The sequence below is a fragment of the Tachypleus tridentatus genome, chromosome 1 (assembly GCF_004210375.1).
Source record: "Tachypleus tridentatus isolate NWPU-2018 chromosome 1, ASM421037v1, whole genome shotgun sequence".
NCBI lineage: Eukaryota > Metazoa > Arthropoda > Merostomata > Xiphosura > Limulidae > Tachypleus > Tachypleus tridentatus.
In genome coordinates, this window is record NC_134825.1 from 5,059,432 (window position 1) to 5,082,367 (window position 22,936).

The 22,936-nt window shown below is 35.4% G+C and overlaps 1 protein-coding gene across 1 annotated transcript; it reads left to right on the top strand.

Annotated features, from left to right (window-relative positions):
• The first annotated feature begins 682 nt into the window (after positions 1–682).
• On the top strand, positions 683–21,988 carry LOC143223234 (uncharacterized). Its single transcript, XM_076450939.1, has 3 exons — positions 683–814; positions 19,803–20,887; positions 20,922–21,988. The coding sequence occupies exons 2-3, from the start codon at positions 20,132–20,134 to the stop codon at positions 21,471–21,473; spliced, it is 1,308 nt and encodes a 435-aa protein (XP_076307054.1). The 5' UTR covers positions 683–814; positions 19,803–20,131; the 3' UTR covers positions 21,474–21,988.
• Positions 21,989–22,936: the final 948 nt, after the last annotated feature.

The following is a 22,936-nucleotide window of genomic DNA, read 5'->3' on the forward strand; positions in this document are numbered from 1 at the left end:
TTCAATAATGTTCTTCATTGTTTAACGTGATCTCTTCCAAAATACTATTTCTACATGTTAAGTTTTTTTAAATTACTTACTTGGGATAATCCTATACATTACATGATTAAGTTAGTCGTATTAGTTTCTCCTAATTACTTTACGATATTTAATGTGTTTTTTACTTTCCTTTCTAAACATTGTTACTAAAAATATTATCGAATCTTATATTTAATATTAATCAGGCGCATACGTGATAATTATTACTTGGTTTTAAATAGTATTATTAATAGAAATTTCAAAGGCATTTTTCAAAATTTTATCCAATGCACAATTTCAGACATGGGGATAGAGTAATCGATATTCCCAATGAGTCAATGGTAAGTTTATAGACTTACAATACTAAAGTGTGATGTTCGATTCCTTTGCTGGACAGAGCTCCAACAGCCTGTTTTGTAGTTATGTGGTAAGACAAATAACTCGACCATACCTGAAGAAGAAAGACCCATCCATTGTGGAAAAATAAAATACGTGCTTCCCCCCCCCCAAGTAGTTCCTTGTATTATGCTTATTAACCGTCGTTTTCAAACCTATTCAAAACTGAGATAGTTTCAACAACAGCTCAAAGAAATTAGTTACTCATCTTTACCTATTATTACTTATCCGTAGAACATTTTACGACGTAGAAAAGGTCAGTAATTATTTTACAACTAGTAAAACAGATGATGAGTAGAGTGTGTAATCTTCCTCAGTTATTTCATGAGGAAATGACCGATATTGGCAATAGATTAACACTAGTGAGTAACTCTCTTAGTCTTAGCAGGTTTTATAGTCAGTAAGTTTTATTTATTTTTCCAAAACAATAATAAGTTATATATTTCTCACCCTTTCTTATGCATTTTCCTTAACAGTATTGATTATTATATTTATTTTAAAAGTTAATATGAATATTATATCATATTGCTACCTTACTCAATGGGCTTAGAAGTAACCTAAAACTATTGAACTATGCGACTTTTGTGTCACTTTTTACCGTAGTATTGTAGTTAGAAATCTAATTAAACAAGTAAAATATTTACTACAGTAAATACGTATTTAGTCTATTTCACATGCCTATTTTTGTTTTTTATTATCTCTGATTTACTGAGGTCTGAGGGCTGCAATACCAGTTAAACTAAACATGCTCGCACTTTCAGCCGTGGGGACGTTATAATGTGACCGTCAATCCCACTATTCTTTGGTAAAATAGTAGCTCAAGACTTCGCGGTGTGTGGTGATGACTGACTGCCTTCCTTCTGGTCTCACACTGCTAAATTAGGGACGCCAAGTGTGGATAGCTCTCATGTAGCTTTGCGCGATATTCAAAAACAAACAAATTTATATCAATTGTTATTCTGGAACGTTTGCTTCGTACATGGACTTGAAAGCAGCTTAGCCTCGTGAGCCACACGTACGTCGTGAACCGAAAATACTGTTGACAACAAGAGTAAACAACAGTTGAATAACATATGAACTAACATTTACAAATATTTTAATATTTTTTTCTATTGTCACATGTATCAGTATTCCTATCAGCGTCTTTTAGATGTGTGTGTGTGTTGGATTTTTTTAAAAATTTAAGTGATGTTTATGTTTGTAATGAATGGGCTATCTGGGCTCTGCCCACCACGGAAAACGAAACCTGGACTCTAGCGTGTTATTTCTTTATTTGTAGCTACTCTCAAAGCCACAGATTAAGCACCTGTGCCTACAACAGGCATTGAAACACTGTTGTTAGAGTTATAAGCCTTCAGAGTTACTCCTGTGCCACTTTGGGGCGGGTAGGGCTTTGATGTCCTTACAGTGAAAATGACATAATTTTTGTGTCTAATGGTTTCTCTCGCTGGCACAGCGGTAGCTCTACGGATTTACAACGCTAAAATCAATGGCTCGATTCCCCTCGGTGGACTCAGCAGAGAGCCCGATGTGACTTTACTACAATAAAACACGCACTCTGTTGGTTATTTGTTTATTGTCAAAATAACGATTTTACTGTTAGTTATCGACTCCACATAAACTCTTTGTGAAAAAATAGCTGAAACTAAAACTTAAACAGAAGACAACAGTCCCAGTTTTCAGTGATTATCAAAACATGATTTATATTCTTTCAAAAATACAGATAGAAAGTACGGTTATTTTCAATAAAATTGTCGTATTTGTACAGTAAGAATAAATATTTTATAATACTTATTTGGTATCTGATACACCAATTATTTCTATTCAGTGACACAATATATCTGGATAGAGTTTTTCACAAAAAAACCAATAATACATGGTCTGCACGATCATTTTTCAACAAAGCATAAAACAAATAAACCAAATTTAAAAATCTAAATATTTGCCAAGTTTCCCACTTGTTCTTCGATTCTTGGGAATATAAAATGAGTGGTCGTGAAACTGATAAATGTGACAATAATTCTCACGTACTACAGGTATACATGTAATTCACTTTATTAGTTTAAAATAGTCTGGAAAAGGATAAAAAAATATTATTACAGAAGCTCAAACAAAAAGAAAGATATCCATTTATTAGATAAAACTACACACTGACCCACCCTGGGTTCGAATCCGCGTCACACCATACATGCTAGCCCTTTCAGCCGTGGGGGCGTTATAATGTAACTATCAATCCCACTATTCGTTGTTAAAAGTGTAGCCCAAGAGTTGGTAGTGAGTGGTGATGACTAGCTGCCTTCCCTTTAGTCTTCTCTCGGTGGGCTAAGCAGATAGCCCGATGTGGCTTTGCTATAAGAAAAACACACACCCTTTAGTCTTACACTGCTAAATTGGGGACGGCTAACGCTAATAACCCTCGTGTAGCTTTGCGCGATATTCAAAGCAAACCAAATATGACCTCCCCCATCCAAAAAATCAAAAATACATTTAATTTCTGGTTATTTACTATGATAATACCCAGAGTTAACGTTTACCATTCAAAAACCTGATCATCCAGATAAGCCGAACAAACCAGGGTATTGTCAAGTTAAACTGAAATAACAACAACAATAACGACCCTTCCTGCTTCTGTAACCAAGACCAAATGGTTAAGGTGCTCGATTCTTAATCCGAGGATTGCGGTTTAAATCCCTGTCAGACCAAACATACTTGCCCTTTCAGATGTGACGATCAATCCCACTATTCGTTGGTAAAATAGTTGCCCAACAGTTGGCGGTGGGTGATGATAACTAGCTGCCTTCCCTCTAGTCTTACAATGCTAAATTAGGGATGGCTAGCACAGATAGCCCTCAAGTAGCTTTGCGCGCAATTAAAAAAAAACAACAACAAACAAACTAGCCAATACCAGCAATTTGTCTCCATCTCGGAGACTTTTCATCATAGAAATAATCCAATACTTGTGAATTAGAACCCTGTAGAAAGTTCGTCTGATTCACTGAGAGTTCAATACTGATTTTTTTCATTAATACAACAGTGAGCCGCTAGACATTTTACCTTGATGCGATTTATTTTATGTTGTTATTTTTACATTTTGTGCTGTTACTGATTGCAGTAAAACCTCCACACTTATACAGGAAAAAACTGGACACTTGAAACAAAAAATGGCAAACATAACACTTTCCCTGTTCTTGTGCAGCTGTTTTCGTTTCGTTCTGTTTGTTTTTGCGATACTGCTTGCTCTACAATTTATAGTTAAGTCTGCGTCATTTTGGTGTCGAATGATAAGGATTCTGTTGTCTTGAATTGTCAGTTATGGGTGATTTACATGAACATAGTTCCGGTTCTCTACCATTTCTCATGGTAACCAAACAAAATATGGTTTCTATATCGATCGTATTTCCGTCAGACATAAAACGGACGTTCAGTTAGTCAGCAGATGTCTTATATTTCAGTTAGGCCTACTCAGCAGATGTCCTATATTTCAGTTAGGCCTACTCAGCAGATGTCCTATATTTCAGTTAGGCCTACTCAGCAGATGTCTTATTTTTCCTAAGATTCGAGAGACTGGATAAAACATACTTTTTCCTTTCATTTTCACCTCAGCAAAAACAATTTGTAAATAAAGTATTATACTTACTGATGTGATGGAAATAATTTGTTGAAGAACTGCATGGTAAAGATGAAGACGCGATCATCATCATCAGTCAGTAAGGAGGAACACTCGAAGTTCTGATGAAATCTAATAAAAACAAACAAGAAAGAACACCTTGCTTTTATCATTATTACAGTCGATCAAAAGAACACCTTGCTTTTATCATTATTAAAGTCGATCAAAGGAACACCTTGCTTTTATCATTATTACGATCGATCAAAAGAACACCTTGCTTTTATCATTATTACGGTCGATCAAAAGAACACCTTGCTTTTATCATTATTACGGTCGATCAAAAGAACACCTTGCTTTTATCATTATTACGGTCGATCAAAAGAACACCTTGCTTTTATCATTATTACGGTCGATCAAAAGAACACCTTGCTTTTATCATTATTACGGTCGCTCAAAAGGACACCTTGCTTTTATTACTATTACGGTCGATCAAAAGGACACCTTGCTTTTATCACTATTATTGTCAATCAGTGGTTGTCTGTTTATAGTCCACTGCTAAGAAATATACCTCGATTGATAAAAGTTTCATCTAATAATTTGGAAGACAGTTAATTATAAGGTCAACAAAAAGGAAGACGGTTAATTATAAGGTCAACAAAAAGGAAGACGGTTAATTGTAAGGTCAACAAAAATCTGTGAAGCACAAAGAGTAGCCATCACTTGGAGGAGTATTCAGATGACCATCACCAAATTGACCAGACCTACATGACTTATCATCCTCCAAGTGGCACAGTAATATGTTTGTAGACATACAACACTAAAAATCGGGTTTTGACACCCACGGTTGACAGAGCACAGATATCCAGTCTACTGTGTAGCTTTGTGCTTAATTCAACATAAGAACAACTTCATTACTTATCACACGCTTTGAAAACTGTATTCCGATGGTTTACATGACATCAAAGTATTCTGTAATGTTCAGGGAATCTAATATTCAAAAGCGCACGTGATAAAATAATAATTTAGCACCAATAGAAGAATCCCCACATTCGGATTGTGTACGTTTTCTAGAGCGAAACCACATCGGGCTCTCTGCTGAGTCCATCAAGGAGAATGTAAACCATGATTTGAGCGTTGGAAATCCAAAGCCATAAGCCTGTCCTCTCGGGAGACCACAATGGCCCGTAGTTAGGGAGCTCGACTCGTAATGTGAAGATCGCTCCTTCTAATTCCTGTTACAACAAACATGCCCCTACTTTCAGCTGTAAGGGCGTTAATTTGTGACGTCAATCCCACAATTCATTTGTAAAAGAGTTGTCCGAGAGTCGGAAGTGGGTGGTGATGACTAGCTGCTTTTCCTCTATTCTGCCAGTGCTACCTTATGGACAACTAGAGCGAAATTCAAAACAAACAAACCGAATATCCGGAATGTTCTAATAAAGAAAATCAACTTCCCAAAATCATGTGGATTATTGGCTTTAATCTATAATACAAACATTTTAGTAAAAGATCTATAAAAATACATTGTTTAATTAATAGTCACTGATATTCCACATATGTTTTAAATTTATGTTCAGAAATCATATGTTATCTTCTGCTTTTGAAGTTATGTCTAAGACATGTTAAAAAGATTCTTCTAGAAGTACTCCATCAACTACTTAAGAAATCACATGTGAAAATACTACACTGTTTTATACGTTGTGTAGAAATACTACACTGTCTGTATTAAATGTCGTGTGTAGAAATACTACACTGTCTGTATTAAATGTCGTGTGTAGAAATACTACACTGTCTGTATTAAAAGTCGTGTGTAGAAATACTACACTGTCTGTATTATAAAACATTTTTGGAAAGTACTACAACCATTTGATCCAGAATTCATGTTTAAATTATCTCTAGAGGTTCTACGCTTTTTACTCATATAAATAGTTCGTATTATGTTTTTTCAAATGCGAATAACATGACATTCAGTTATCGCTTCCAAACAGTTTTCTCTTATTGGGATGACCTATTTTCAATGCCACCTCCAGACTAACTTTTTTCTTATTAAGATAATAAAATTTGAGCTGTTTCCAGTAATACAGTGGTATCTCTACGAGCATACAATGCTAGAAACAGGCTTTCGACACCCGTGGTGGGCAGAGCACAAATAGCCTATTATGTAGCTTTGTGCTTAAGTACAAACAAACTTCAAGTGAACAAACTGCTCGCTAGGCCAAGATATTGTTTGAATCACAACCATCTGTGTTCGTATAGCAATGATGGCATTATAACAACAGCTCTTACCCGACATGGTCAGGTGGTTAAGACATTCGACTTGTAATCTGAGTGTCGTGGGCTTGAATCCCCGTCGCACCAAATATGCTCGCCCTTTCAGCCGTGGGGACGTTATAATGTGACGGTCAGTCCCACTATTCGTTGGTAAAACAATAGTTCAACAGTTGGCGGTGAGTTTTGATGAATAGTCGCCTTCCCTCTATTCTTACACTACTAAATTAGAGATGGCTAGCGCAGATAGCTCTCGTGTAGTTTTGCTGGAAATTAAAAAAAAAGAAACAAACAAGACAGTGACTTCATCCTATATTCATAATCTATACCAACTTGAACAGAATCTATGTATTAATTTCCTAACGTATTTTTACCTTAAATAAAAGTAAAGTCTTGATGCAATGGCACATGTCATAACTACATTTTGACAATGTTTGGAGTTTTGTAGCTAGTTGATTTCACCGAAAAATATTCCCGGTATAGAAAAGAAAATAATATGAATCAGCTGTATTACGAGATATTTAAGAAGTCGTAATTCAGCCAAATAAAATTGCAGGAACTTGTAATAGGTAAAATTTCACGAACACAAAATGAGAGCAGACAACGACAATGTATCTCAGGAAACAAACTACAATATAAACATGAAATATCTTTGTCTGAGAAAAGTGACACAAGTATGTGAACAAAATTTGTTTTCACTATATGTTTGATTATTTCAGGTACCTAAAAAATGAAAAGAATATTCATGATATTTCATACCAAAATGTATCTGTCGAAAGACGCAGCATTAGACTGTTAAAGTGTGCATTGAGTAATTGTTAAATCCGTGAGCTAAGTGGATTATGGAAACAGTTTAGGGAGGGGTAGTGTATATTTGGACATAAAAGCCTTACGACAGAGCCATTTACAATAAAACTACCCTACAAGACTATTGCCTAGATCTATGGCTATCAGATACTGTATGAACAGACGTAGTAGAGACGTGGACTGTTACGACATGGTGAGGCCCCGAATTGTTATAACATAACGTATTCTACTTCTGCATATCAATTTTAACAGACCATAAAAGTTACGAAACAATATTATTTCTCTAACTATGCTTTATATTTAATCATATATATACATTATTCGAAGTTTCTTTTTCTATTCTTAAAAAATTAGAACATTTTTGTTAAATAAGTAACATGCATTATATAAGAAATATACAAACACAAAATATATGATCAAAGAGTGTTTTCTTTACTGCAACAGTAAAAATGGAGTCGGTTCTAACATGAAGTTGGTCCGGCATGGCCAGCTGGTTAAGGCGCTCGACTCGTAATCCGAGGGTAGCGGGTTCAAATCCACGTCATACCAAACATGCTCGCCCTTTCAACCGTTGTGGCGTTATAATGTGACGGTTAGCCTCACTATTCATTGTTAAAAGAGTAGCCCAAGAGTTGGCGGTGGGTGGTGATGACTGGCTACCTTCCCTCTTGTCTTACACTGATAAATTAGGGACGGCTAGCGCAGATAGCCCTCGAGTAGCTTTGCGCGAAATTAAAAAAACAACAAACATGAAGTTTGTGCTCAGGAATTAGCGAGCCAGACTGTAAATCTGAGGTTCGAGTCCCGATGCCAAAAAACCTGCACTCGAAACTTTGGGGCTGGGGTGAATTATGCGAGTGAGTCAGATTCTATTAGTAGACTACAGTGGCCCAAAGTTTGCACTGGATGTTGTTAGAAAGTTACTTTCCTCCAAATCTATTATTTAAAAAATTAGTGACAGCGCACATAGCCTTGGTGGATCTTTGCTTGAATATCTGGAACAAATACAAAACTGAATTTTTGAGTAATTCGATTGTTATTTGTATCTGTTTTCAAACTTGTTGAAAATATTCTTATTTATAACAAAATATTCTTAGACATGAAGACTGACAGATTGACATACAGATTTGTGGATAGACAGAGAAACCAAAAACAAACTGATAGACAGAGACAGCTAAGACACTAACAGCTAGACTAATAGACAGATACATATATAGATAGATACCAACAGTCAAGCTGAACAGATAGATAGAGATACCAACAGTCAAGCTGAACAGATAGATAGAGATACCAACAGTCAAGCTGAACAGATAGATAGAGATACCAACAGTCAAGCTGAACAGATAAATAGAGATACCTACAGTCAAGCTGAACAGATAGATAGAGATACCTACAGTCAAGCTGAACAGATAGATAGAGATACCTACAGTCAAGCTGAACAGATAGATAGAGATACCAACAGTCAAGCTGAACAGATAGATAGATAGATAGATAGAGATACCAACAGTCAAGCTGAACAGATAGATAGATAGATAGAGATACCAACAGTCAAGCTGAACAGATAGATAGATAGATAGAGATACCAACAGTCAAGCTGAACAGATAGATAGATAGATAGAGATACCAACAGTCAAGCTGAACAGATAGATAGATAGATAGAGATACCTACAGTCAAGCTGAACAGATAGATAGATAGAGATACCTACAGTCAAGCTGAACAGATAGATAGATAGAGATACCAACAGTCAAGCTGAACAGATAGATAGATAGATAGAGATACCAACAGTCAAGCTGAACAGATAGATAGATAGATAGATAGAGATACCAACAGTCAAGCTGAACAGATAGATAGATAGAGATACCAACAGTCAAGCTGAACAGATAGATAGATAGAGATACCAACAGTCAAGCTGAACAGATAGATACACAGAGATACCAACAGTCAAGCTGAACAGATAGATACACAGAGATACCAACAGTCAAGCTCAACGGATAGATAGATACACAGAGATACCAACAGTCAAGCTCAACGCATAGATAGATACACAGAGATACCAACAGTCAAGCTCAGCGGATAGATAGATACACAGAGATACCAACAGTCAAGCTCAGCGGATAGATAGATACACAGAGATACCAACAGTCAAGCTCAGCGGATAGATAGATAGATACACAGAGATACCAACAGTCAAGCTCAGCGGATAGATAGATACACAGAGATACCAACAGTCAAGCTCAGCGGATAGATAGATACACAGAGATACCAACAGTCAAGCTCAGCGGATAGATAGATACACAGAGATACCAACAGTCAAGCTCAACGGATAGATAGATACACAGAGATACCAACAGTCAAAATGATCGATTAGTAGTCCAGAGTAATACACATAGAGATGGATGGATATCAGTGCTAACAGCCTGACTGACAAATGAATAGATTGACGACATTATTACATGTCTTATGACTTGCTTGGAAATTGATCATGGCTGTTCTGACAGACAGAGCGACAACAGTATCTCCAATTTTTTGTGTTGTTCAGATGACATAGAAAGAAAACCCAAATTCTACACAAGCTAAGCAACATTATTAACTGTTCGTGTTCTTGTTTCTATGTTTCCCTGGCTATCTGACGACAGTTTGACACGTGACGATGAGAAATGACATTTTCAGCTAAACACAAAATTGTCGAGGTGAAAACAGAACTGTTACTTGGATCATGTAAACCCGTGAAGTAAAAATTTAAAAGATAAGCGTTTTTAGCCTGTCAAGTCACAATGCTATCAAGACTGATCGTATAAGGTCTAATATATTTTTGAACAATAAACAGAAAGGCCTATCTGTGTGCTATTTCTATTACAAGTACAGAAACCCGGTTTGTAGCATTGTAAGTCCGTAGAACGGTAATAAAATAACTAACATTTCTTCTCGTTGTAGATACCTTCTACTTAAACAGGAGCAGAAAGGATTGTTTTAAATATATCTATAATTAATATTATACTGTGTTTGTAAATATACCTCTACAGTTTCAAAACCATTTACGCTGGACGTACACAGTGGCGTCCTACAGATCAAAAGGTCCAAGCTTCGAGACGAGATGCAGATGAGTATAATCTTATACGTATAGGAACAACTGTATCTGGATCATAAATGATCTCTGATCTGGATATTTAACCTATCGTCACGTAAGGTTTCTTTCATGTTGAAAGTATCAATGCCAGTATCAAAATACATTACTTAAAATGAGTATGTTAACCCTAAATAACTGGAGTTTTTCTCCGCTTTTTAAAAATAAAGCATCAGAAGTGACTATCATCACACATTTTAATTTATAAAAGTCATTTCAAATTATTAAAATCAATCCTAATTTCTGTGTATTCCACAACACGTTTTCTCGTTTAATTATAACCTTTCTTTTTTAACAAAATTAATTAATTTAAGATAGAACGTTTTCCTCACAGAAGCCACTTGTATACTTCTTTTGTTAGCTAGACACAACCAATTCTATAAAGTATCACCTCCGAATTTCTGTATACACGCAAAACAAATGTCAGGTGACCAACAATCTAACCTGTTTTCAAGATGTCATATATTAGAGTATATGTCCACAAATACTCGTTTAGTGTTACAGATTTTATAAAATGTGTAGTCTAACAAACGTCCAGGAAACATTCGTTAACACATTTTACAGTCTGGTGAAAATCTGTATCGTAGAAGCTGGCGTACAATGAATGAATGAAGCTGGCGTACAATGAATGAATGAACTATTAGGGTAAGATAACCCACCGACTCATCCAGGTCATCAACAGGAAATAACGAGTGGTCAAACAACTTCATGGAGCTTCCCATCATGGTCAATTGGACTCAAACTTGATTGGCCTGTTGACCATTTCATTCTCACCTATCTCTCTGTTCCCCGGTAACTCTACGGATTTACAAAACTAAATTACAGGTCATTTTGGATCTCTTTAGACATTTGCTGTTTCTCAAACTGTTAAATGACATAAAAAAGGTTCTTTTCAACCATTTTCATGTATCGTTCATATTGTTGTACAACGTATAATCGTGACTTGTCAGAGAAAGTATATAGGAAAATTCGATTACATTCACTATTTACTTGTAATCTATCTCGTTAGGGTTCGACAGAAATAGTGACTTAAACATAGTGTTTAATTTGTTACTGATTTGTTTCTTTTACTTCTCGCAAAGCTACGCGAGAGTTAACTAGTAACTAGTTATCACCACCCAACTTTAACACTTTTACCAAGGAATAGTGAAATTGACCGTCACATTATAACGTTCCACACATGTGTGACGGGGATTCGAACCCGCGACCCTCAGATTACGAGTGGAGCGTTCTAACCACCTGATTATTATGGAAAAGGAAAAATATCAAATGTCAGATGGTACTAACTCTTAAAAAATCGCTTTTACGTGAAAGTACATGAAATACAACTTTAATACTGATTTTATTACCTAAAACGTTTTTTTGAAGAAAAAACTGTACACATAATGGCTACTTTTATTAAAAAGAAAATAAATGAACTACATTGTTTATCAATAATATATATTTTGTTTTATGCGCCTAATTTTCTATACAATTGTTAACTAACTGTTGCGGTGAAACTCTAATACTATTTACAGTATTAACTTCAATGTAATTCCTCAAACTTAAAAATTATATTATATAGTGAATTAGTATAAAGGTAATTTTGGGAACACGAGCAGATCAATGGCTGGCATATCGGAACGTGGACCTGAGTCCATGCAGTTCAAAACTTCTTTCTGTTAGTTTGGGGCCATGGACGCGTTATAAGAGTGACGGTCAAATCCAACTGTTCTATATGAAATAATAGCCAAGTGTTGGCGGTTGGTGCTGTCGAACATCTACCTTCAATGAAGTTTATTATTGCAAAATTAGGGGATGGGCGGCTAATGTAAAACATTCTCCAAATTCAATAAATTAATTAAAAGCTAACTTGAACCAAAATATTTGTGTACGTTCGATAAACAACTACAAGACAACTTATCATCGTTTAAATCACTTTGCAACAAGATCACTACGTTACTAAATCTGCAACAATGTTACTACCTTTTAATACACTATCAAGTCTGTGTCGGTTCTCAAACAAGCCATGTGAACTAGGGTATCGACTACATTGTTGTGTATCCAGGTGACTAACGAGGTGACTAACTCTTACAGTGTAACTAGTGTATCAGCTACATAATTGTTTCTTTAGTTTATCAATTATCTTACGATGTAACTAGTGTATCAGCTACAAATTGTTTCTTTAGTTTATCAATTATCTTACGGTGTAACTGGTGTATCAGCTACAAATTGTTTTTTTTGTTTGTTTTTCAATTACATTACGGTGTAACAGGTGTATCAGCTACATGATTGTTTCTTTAGTTTATAAATTATATTACGGTGTAACTTGTGTATCAGTTACGTTCAATAGATTACCAAATTTATTACTTTATCTCCAGGTGACTAACTCTGATACGTGTAACTAAATTACCAGTTGTGTTACTTCATCTCCAGGTGGCCAACCCTGTTACGTGTAACTAGATTACCAGTTGTGTTACTTCATCTCCAGGTGGCCAACTCTGTTACGTGTAACTATATTACCAGTTATGTTTTTTATCTAAAAAAAAACTTTGTTACGTGTAACTAGATTAACAGTCATAGTACTTTACCTACTTTGTTACGTGTAACTAGATTAACAGCCGTACTACATTATCTTTACGATATCAGTTCTGTTACCATATACCAGCTACATTATTTTGTCACTAGATTTCCACCAATGATATTAATCAACCAAGTGTATCAGCTATGACTCAGTGTCTCTAGGTTATCAACTCTGTTACATTGCTCATTGGTGGACTAGATTCTAGGTTATCAACTCTGTCACATTGCTCACTGGTGGACTAGATTCTAGGTTATCAACTCTGTCACATTGCTCACTGGTGGACTAGATTCTAGGTTATCAACTCTGTCACATTGCTCACTGGTGGACTAGATTCTAGGTTATAAACTCCTGTCACATTGCTCACTGGTGGACTAGATTCTAGGTTATAAACTCCTGTCACATTGCTCACTGGTGGACTAGATTCTAGGTTATAAACTCCTGTCACATTGCTCACTGGTGGACTAGATTCTAGGTTATAAACTCCTGTCACATTGCTCACTGGTGGACTAGATTCTAGGTTATCAACTCCTGTCACATTGCTCACTGGTGGACTAGATTCTAGGTTATCAACTCCTGTCACATTGCTCACTGGTGGACTAGATTCTAGGTTATCAACTCCTGTCACATTGCTCACTGGTGGACTAGATTCTAGGTTATCAACTCCTGTCACATTGCTCACTGGTGGACTAGATTCTAGGTTATCAACTCCTGTCACATTGCTCACTGGTGGACTAGATTCTAGGTTATCAACTCCTGTCACATTGCTCACTGGTGGACTAGATTCTAGGTTATCAACTCCTGTCACATTGCTCACTGGTGGACTAGATTCTAGGTTATCAACTCCTGTCACATTGCTCACTGGTGGACTAGATTCTAGGTTATCAACTTCTGTCACATTGCTCACTGGTGGACTAGATTCTAGGTTATCAACTCCTGTCACATTGCTCACTGGTGGACTAGATTCTAGGTTATCAACTCCTGTCACATTGCTCACTGGTGGACTAGATTCTAGGTTATCAACTTCTGTCACATTGCTCACTGGTGGACTAGATTCTAGGTTATCAACTCCTGTCACATTGCTCACTGGTGGACTAGATTCTAGGTTATCAACTCCTGTCACATTGCTCACTGGTGGACTAGATTCTAGGTTATCAACTTCTGTCACATTGCTCACTGGTGGACTAGATTCTAGGTTATCAACTCCTGTCACATTGCTCACTGGTGGACTTGATTCTAGGTTATCAACTCTGTCACATTGCTCACTGGTGGACTAGATTTATTACTTCGTTATTGGGTCCTATTGATTTTGTAAACACACATTTTTTCATGAACAAATATGGAAATAAACAAAAAAACAGTACAATCCTTTCTCAGGTTCAACAAATAATTTTCTTCCACATCTACTTTTAGTGAACAGGTCAACATTTTTATTTTCGCATTAGTGATTTGCCTCAAACGAATAATCATTTGTCTTTATGAAACGAAGTGAAGAGAGTCAAGCGTGGCCTAGTGGTAAGTGTGCCAGAACTGGTGTCTTTTTACCACAAAAATCCTGAGCTCTTTATCTATCCGATCTGAGTTGGCGAACTACTAGTAGCTTAATTACACTAACTGCAGTAAGAAACTCCAGTAATCCACAGTTACATCACCTTAAAATAGTAAAGTCTCAAAGAGACTGTGCTAGTTTCAGATAGGTTAGTCACTCTAATCAGTATGTTGCACATAATTAAGAACCTAAATAAAATCACCCATACACCAGTTTTATTTGATTGCTTGTTGCTGAGCATAAATCTACACAATGGGCTGTGTTATACTCTCCACTGGTATCGAACCGAGATGTTTAGCGTTATAAGCCTATATATTTACATTAAAGTTAGTCTTTACTGAATACATAATCTGTAATGGTAGGCTGGTCATAAGAGCTTAAATAGCAAACGAAATTAGCCACCGTTACATCAGGTTGAAATTACAAAATCTTCCATTACATCAGGTTGAAATCTCAAAATCTGTACTGAATCATTTGCAGATTTTGTCAGTTTAATCACAGGAAACTTACTAAGAAATCAGCTAAGTCACCATTACAATATAACAATAATTTGTTGTTTTTCTCCTAAACCCTGCTAGATAACGATTCGTTTATTAACGAAACTTCAATAAGAAAGGCTAGTGGGGTGTTTTTCTCTGTTTGATAACTTATTATTGATTTCTGTCTGGGGTTTGGCCGTCCTACATAACGAAGTAGAATCAACTGGAATCATCTTATTTGACGCGTGCGTTTGGTTTAATTATGTTCACTTAAAATTTCTGAACATTTAGTAAATTTTTTCTAAAGTAGGTGCCAAATTATTTATATTAAAACAGATTAAACTCAAATGAAATTTAAAAATATTCATGGACACTATTTCAGAAACTTCTGTTCATTTATAGCATTGTTTTCAAACAGAGAAAAAATTAATGAAATGGCGTGTGGTACAACTTGAAGTACATCATCTGCTATAATCTTACTGATTTTGATGTTCAAATAGAACACGATTATGTGTAATATTTTTAATAAACTCATCTTACACTGATGACAGTCAACTTTTCCTAATACATCTATATATTCTTACGTAAAGCAATGAGCATCATTGCTTGGTATTGGTTGACAGGACTCGAAAGAACTAAACGACTCTGCTTATTTTCAAGACGCCGAGGAAATAAAATATTCCGGGTGATAATTACACTTTTCATAATTAACTTAAAAAAAAGTGCATCCAACACGTCTTTTCAACTTCTAGTTAACATCGAGTTTTCAATTTCTCTGCAGATTCCTCTGAAACTAAAGGGTCGATTAGAGCATTTTTCTCTCTCCAAGAGAAAAGAGTCGCCGGGTAAAAAAACAACCTGCTTGTAAGTGAGGATCGTTTGAAAATATATTTTCACATTTTTTTCTCCATGTGGTAAGCGCTTTCTGTGAAATTACTGTTGTATACCATATGGATTATGTCTATACAAGTAAAAGTTATTACAATTTACTTACGCCATTTTAGTTGCTGTAATTCTCTCCCTTAAAATTAAATTTGCGTGTTTAGCAAGACAAAACTTACGCTAACAATTTATTTCAGTCCTCAAAGCTGTTTGTTAAGCTTTCATTTAAGGGATATGTTAAATCTGTCCTACTAACATATACGCTCTGGATCTACGACCGTTAATAACAAATGTAAGTTATGGTTCTTAAAAATAATGCACACTTGATAAAGGTTACATAAAAAAACGACTTTTTTATTTCGAAATTCAAGATTAACGTCAGGACGTTCAAAACAAAATAAGACCAGTTTTTTTATACCTAAAACATCTACCAGATGTTAGATAAATATTATATTTTTTGTCGTAATTTCACGTGTTTTTGTAAATTTTGGAAATATATGTTTAATTATAACCCTTATTACATACCCATGTCTCGTTATTTTTGTGTGAACCATTATTAGTTATTCTCTCATGTGAACTACAAGTAGTTATTACTAAATAAGTACATCTTTAGTAAGTGTAAGTATTACTCTCAATACAGTGTCACAGTGCTCTTGACAAACTGTTTGTTATTGGGAAGCCTGCAGTGTTAAGTTATGCAAGCATGTCGTGTCATACAAGGACTGCCTCAGTAAATAGGTAGACAAAAAATAGATAATCGATTCACTACCAACTCAAACAACAGAGAACACTTCAGTGAGGCGCCACCCTTCAGTCCTAGAACTACCAGCATATTAACAGTACGTGTGGCCGAGTAGTATTGAATAATGATTCATCTGAGTCACATTACTAATGTAACATGATAAACAAACGAGCACGAACTCTGTGAATCTCTTGTATACGTGAGTTATTATACACTACTTGTTTCTAAACTGTTCCACAACAGTGGACTTTATTTCTCAAAACAAAGTTACTCTAACAGACACCTGACATATATTTCATTTTAAGCTAACTACAAAGATGAAGGGAAGATATCTAAACATTTGTCCCCACAAAGAAGATTTAAAATACGAAGTAAATTATTGAAATGATTGTAATAATAAGATAATATGAGAGACGCTTCCCAGTTCTGCTTGACGTTTGTATGTTCACAAGTGTAAATGGCGTATTATTTTCCCAATATAAGTTACATTACCGCTGTAACATATATTTATCCACGAGCCCCTCACGCTCACGATGACGTAATAGAAGCTTATTCCTGAATTTATTCTTGGCAAAAAGTTTTGATTATTGTTATGATTTATGGCTTTATTTATCTAGGGCTGGGGAGAGATTCAGTTTTGTCAGAAAGGAATTTGCCTATTGGGGTTTAGATAGGTACTCAGACCAGCTGCTACATGTTTTATCGAGACCACTGTGTATGATGCTACTTTTAAAGCTTTTGTTTTGAAACTCGCGCAAAGCTAAATGTGGGCTATCTGCGCTAATTGGCTCTAATTTAGCAATGAAGACCAGAGGGAAGACAGTTAGTCATCACCACTCACCGCCAACGCTCGGAATACTCTTTTACCAATGAATAGTGAGATTGATCGTAACATTATAATGCCAATACGGGTGAAAGGTTAAGCATGTTTGGTGTTTAAAGGAATCCGGAATAAAACGAGTGCGTAAGCCTGTACATTCTGTTTTACAATAAGCGGATGTGGTAAACCGGTTATCAAGTCTGATAATCTGGATATCAAGAACAAGTAGCTTCCATTTTATTTGATTTTACAAGTAATATGAATGTAAGGGTTCGAATTTAAGTAATTTAAAGGGTTTTTTTATGTGGCCAGAAAGAATGTTGGTTTGCATGCAGTGGAACAAGTTAGGACGTTCTTAGTGAGAGAGGGTATATCTGACTCCACCTATTTGGTCATTTAGTTGACCATTAGAAACAAGATAATTATCCTGGTGGGGGCCGGGTAATGTATAGTATTGTTGACGGTTAAAGTTTGTACATTTCTCATACTTTTGGAAAAACATTTCTTCAATATTACTTGTATTGTTTCCTCGAGTGGAATGTTAATAAATAAAGATCGAAAGTCGAATTTAACATATTGACGATCCTCAGAAATATTAGAATCTTTATGTGCAAAGGATAAATAAATATTAGCTGTAGACTTCTTGATCGAACTTAAGATAGAGACAACAAAATAGAAATGTATGCCAGTTCTGAATAAAATAGGTCTTAAGTGGATGTTATGTTTGTAGATCTGGATAGGAGTATGAGGGGCTATTTGTGTCTAAATATGTTTTCAGAAAAAAGTTATCGCAGTGTATTAACTTTCTTCAAACTCGTTGTAGTATTTTTTTTAAAGTTTTATGGTCGGTTTTAACCAATCACCTTGCATTTTGTTAATATAATCGGGCTTAGTATTGATAAGAATGCCTCTACCTTTGTCGGATCATTGACATGGGAATAACATTCTATGGATATTTCGATCTTTTGGAAAAGAAAAAACTGAGTTAATGTAAGAATTATAAAGTGTTACGTTAATCCAAAAGATATATATATATATATAAATGTGTTAACCATGAGATTATAAAACGTTGTGTTAAACCAAATGTTATATATATAGTCGCATTAATGTAGATATTGAATGATGTTGTGTTAATCTAACAGTTATGTGTATATATTATGACTGTACAATGATACGATACGAGTACCGTATCGTGAATACAATTACGTTGATACATTGTCTGATACAACATCATCTATGTATTTTCACGAAATTTGGCCATCTTTCAATGAGCATTTTAACTCGTTCGTAGAAAAAATCATAATTTCTAATATTTTTGCTAAATATTTATATATGGAGTCATAGTAGTCACTGCTCTGAGTGTCAAGCGATTTAATGTTAAGGTTAAAATATTTTCTGTCTAAAAATTAACAAACTTCTTTTGTGTAATTTCTATTATATCCGAAATAACTTTTCAGCTTTTTCTCGACAAATCTTCATATTTTATTTTACACATATGGTACTCTAGTTTCATGTAAAGTCTGTCAGTTTGACCAGCCTCGTAACCATCATAAAAAGATATAAAACTTATCATTTTGTTCTTGAATTATTTCAATTTCTTGCAGGAAACTGTATTTACTGAAACTAAACAAGTTAAACCTTTTAACATTATGCTTATGATTAAGTTTTATTGTAAAAGCTGTCAAACTTTGCAAGACTTCTATTTTACGACAAGCATTGTATCGTGACATCAATATCTAGGTACGTATCGTATGGCATCAGTAATAATATATATATGCGTATATAGTTACGTTAATTATAAAATTACAAGAAATAGCAATCGGACAAAAATTGCAGAAGCATGGAGATCTTATACAACATGAAATACTAATATCTCTTAAACAAGACCTTCTAACCTAAATAAAAAAAAACTCCATAATAAGTCAATTTTAATATATATATATCGCATGAAATCAAAATATGAATGACTAATTTGTTTTAAGTTAATTAATATCGTAATTCTCGTTATCAAAATCTTAGTTTTAAAATTACAAACATCATTCGCCTTCACAAAAACTTTTATAGCAAGAAATATTTATTTGAAACTTTACCTTTAAGCCTTCACTTGGAAAGTGTCTCTCACAAAACTGTAATTTAATTTTTCATCCGAGTTAATAACTCAATAAAGCTAATATACATTACGTTTCAAAGATTTTGTGCAATTATCATGCAATTTTTAGAAGAAAGTTAATTTTCACGATTATTCAAGTGTTTACTTTAATTGAAAACAAAATAAATCGTAACATGATGTTTTTAAACGACACATTCTTTCATAAATGTTTCGTACAATGATGTATAACTGCACTTTTGGTTTTCTATAGCTGAAAGACATGCAATAGGTCTATTCTCTAAGAAGATTTTGTTAAAACTGTTTGAAACTCTAAACCTTCAAGAATGTCACTTGAAAATTTTATTCTTAAAAAAACCTTTAGATAATTTAAATTGTATGCATTTCACCAGAAGTTAACGTACGTTTTTGTGAAGTGACAGTTACCTTTGTCAACTTACAGAACGGGTGACTCGTCTTTTATACCTCAACATACCAGTGGCTCGTCTTTTATACCTCAACATACCAGTGGCTCGTCTTTTATACCTCAACATACCAGTGGCTCGTCTTTTATACCTCAACATACCAGTGGCTCGTCTTTTATACCTCAACATACCAGTGGCTCGTCTTTTATACCTCAACATACCAGTGGCTCGTCTTTTATACCTCAACATACTAGTGGCTCGTCTTTTATACCTCAACATACTAGTGGCTCGTCTTTTATACCTCAACATACTAGTGGCTCGTCTTTTATACCTCAACATACCAGTGGCTCGTCTTTTATGCCTCGCTATGCCAGTGGCTCGTCTACCATACTTCAATATGCCAGTGGCTCGTCTACCATACTTCAATATGCCAGTGGCTCGTCTACCATACTTCAATATGCCAGTGGCTCGTCTACCATACTTCAATATGCCAGTGGCTCATCTCCCATACTTCAATATACCAGTGACTCATCTTGTATACCTCGCTATGCCAGCGGCTAATCTTTTATACTTCAATATACCAGTGACTCATCTTGTATACCTCGCTATGCCAGTGGCTCATCTCCCATACTTCAATATACCAGTGACTCATCTTGTATACCTCGCTATGCCAGCGGCTCATCTCCCATACTTCAATATACCAGTGACTCATCTTGTATACCTCGCTATGCCAGCGGCTCATCTCCCATACTTCAATATACCAGTGGCTCATCTCCCATACTTCAATATACCAGTGGCTCATCTCCCATACTTCAATATACCAGTGGCTCATCTCCCATACTTCGATATGCCAGTGGCTCATCTCCCATACTTCGATATGCCAGTGGCTCCTCTCCCATACTTCGATATGCCAGTGGCTCATCTCCCATACTTCGATATGCCAGTGGCTCCTCTCCCATACTTCGATATGCCAGTGGCTCCTCTCCCATACTTCGATATGCCAGTGGCTCCTCTCCCATACTTCGATATGCCAGTGTCTCCTCTCCCATACTTCGATATGCCAGTGGCTCCTCTCCCATACTTCGATATGCCAGTGGCTCCTCTCCCATACTTCGATATGCCAGTGGCTGCCAGTCTCCCATACTTCGATATGCCAGATATGTGGCTCCTCTCCCATGCTTCGATATGCCAGTGGCTCCTCTCCCATACTTCGATATGCCAGTGGCTCCTCTCCCATACTTCGATATGCCAGTGGCTCCTCTCCCATACCTCGCTATGCCAGTGGCCCGTCTTGTATACCTCGCTGTGGCAGTGGCTCGTCTTGTATACCTCGCTATGGCAGTGGCTCGTCTTGTATACCTCGCTATGCCAGTGTCTCGTCTTGTATACCTCGCTATGCCAGTGTCTCGTCTTGTATACCTCGCTATGCCAGTGTCTCGCATTGTATACCTCGCTATGCCAGTGTCTCGCATTGTATACCTCGCTATGCCAGTGTCTCGCATTGTATACCTCGATATGCCAGTGTCTCGCATTGTATACCTCGATATGCCAGTGTCTCGCATTGTATACCTCGATATGCCAGTGTCTCGTCTTGTATACCTCGATATGCCAGTGGCTCGTCTTGTATACCTCGATATGACAGTGGTTCGTCTTTTATACCTCGATATATCAGTGACTCGTCTTTTATACCTCGATTAATCAATAGATAATATTGTGCATTTTAATGCACAAACCAGAAGATAATTCTGTATATCTTGGTGGGCCAGTAGCAAATAATCTCAGCGAACCGGTACAAATCAAATATCCTTTATCGAACCAACAAATGATTTAGTAAAGCTTGTTAGACAGTGGTTAATATCTTACATACTGTTGAACCAGGGTCTGATATTGTATATTTTGGTAATCTAGCGTCTGGTATCTTATACACATATTGGCGAGATAGTGACTAATACTTTACATTTTATGGTGAACCAGTGTCTAATATTTTTTGTTTTGGTGATTTAGTGGCTAATATTGTATAATTTAATGATCTAATGGCTTATCTTATGCAACATACTAAACCATGGCTGATATTATTTACATAGATGCTGTCACAGAAGTTTGTTACCTGCCTGTAGTCTCGTGTTTATCAAAAAAGCTTCTTATTATTTTATTTTATTTTAGAAGATATTTTATTACTGAAATATTCTAAAAAATAAAACCCAATCTAAAATATTTTCTCCAATCAACAGTATTTTGAGTTCTATTCGTACTAAAACTTGTGAATAGACTATAATTACCCTTAGATATGACAACACTTGTTCCATAAGAAATAAAAAATTGTAACGTAATTCATCACCAATAAACTACTAATATATCGTGTTTAATGCTCGCCACTTAAAGTCCAACCAAAGTAATTTATTCCATAAAAATTTCTCATTACTCGCTTCAGGGACCATTAGTATATTTCATTACAATATATTTTTTAACAAGATTTCTAAACTTTCCACAAAGAACACATTATAAGTTAACTAACTGATTTATGTGTGATATGTATTTAGGCATAAAGAATCTACACTTAACTTCGTGCTACCTGCAGAATATATCCGCTCAAGAAAAGAAACCTAAAACATTTCTGAACTCTGTGAAATATCTGCCTCTCTGTATAATACATTTATATAAAAAAACATCTGTCTCTCTGTAGAATACATTTATATGAAAAACATCTGTCTCTCTGTAGAATACATTTATATGAAAAACACCTGTCTCTCTGTAGAATACATTTATATGAAAAACATCTGTCTCTCTGCAGAATACATTTATATGAAAAACATCTGTCTCTGTAGAATACATTTATATAAAAACTTCTGTCTCTCTGTAGAATACATTTATATAAAAAACATCTGTCTCTCTGTAGAATACATTTATATAAAAACTTCTGTCTCTCTGTAGAATACATTTATATAAAAAACACCTGTCTCTCTGCAGAATACATTTATATAAAAAAACACCTGTCTCTCTGCAGAATACATTTATATAAAAAAACACCTGTCTCTCTGCAGAATACATTTATATAAAAAAACACCTGTCTCTCTGCAGAATACATTTATATAAAAAAACACCTGTCTCTCTGCAGAATACATTTATATAAAAAACACCTGTCTCTCTGCAGAATACATTTATATAAAAAACA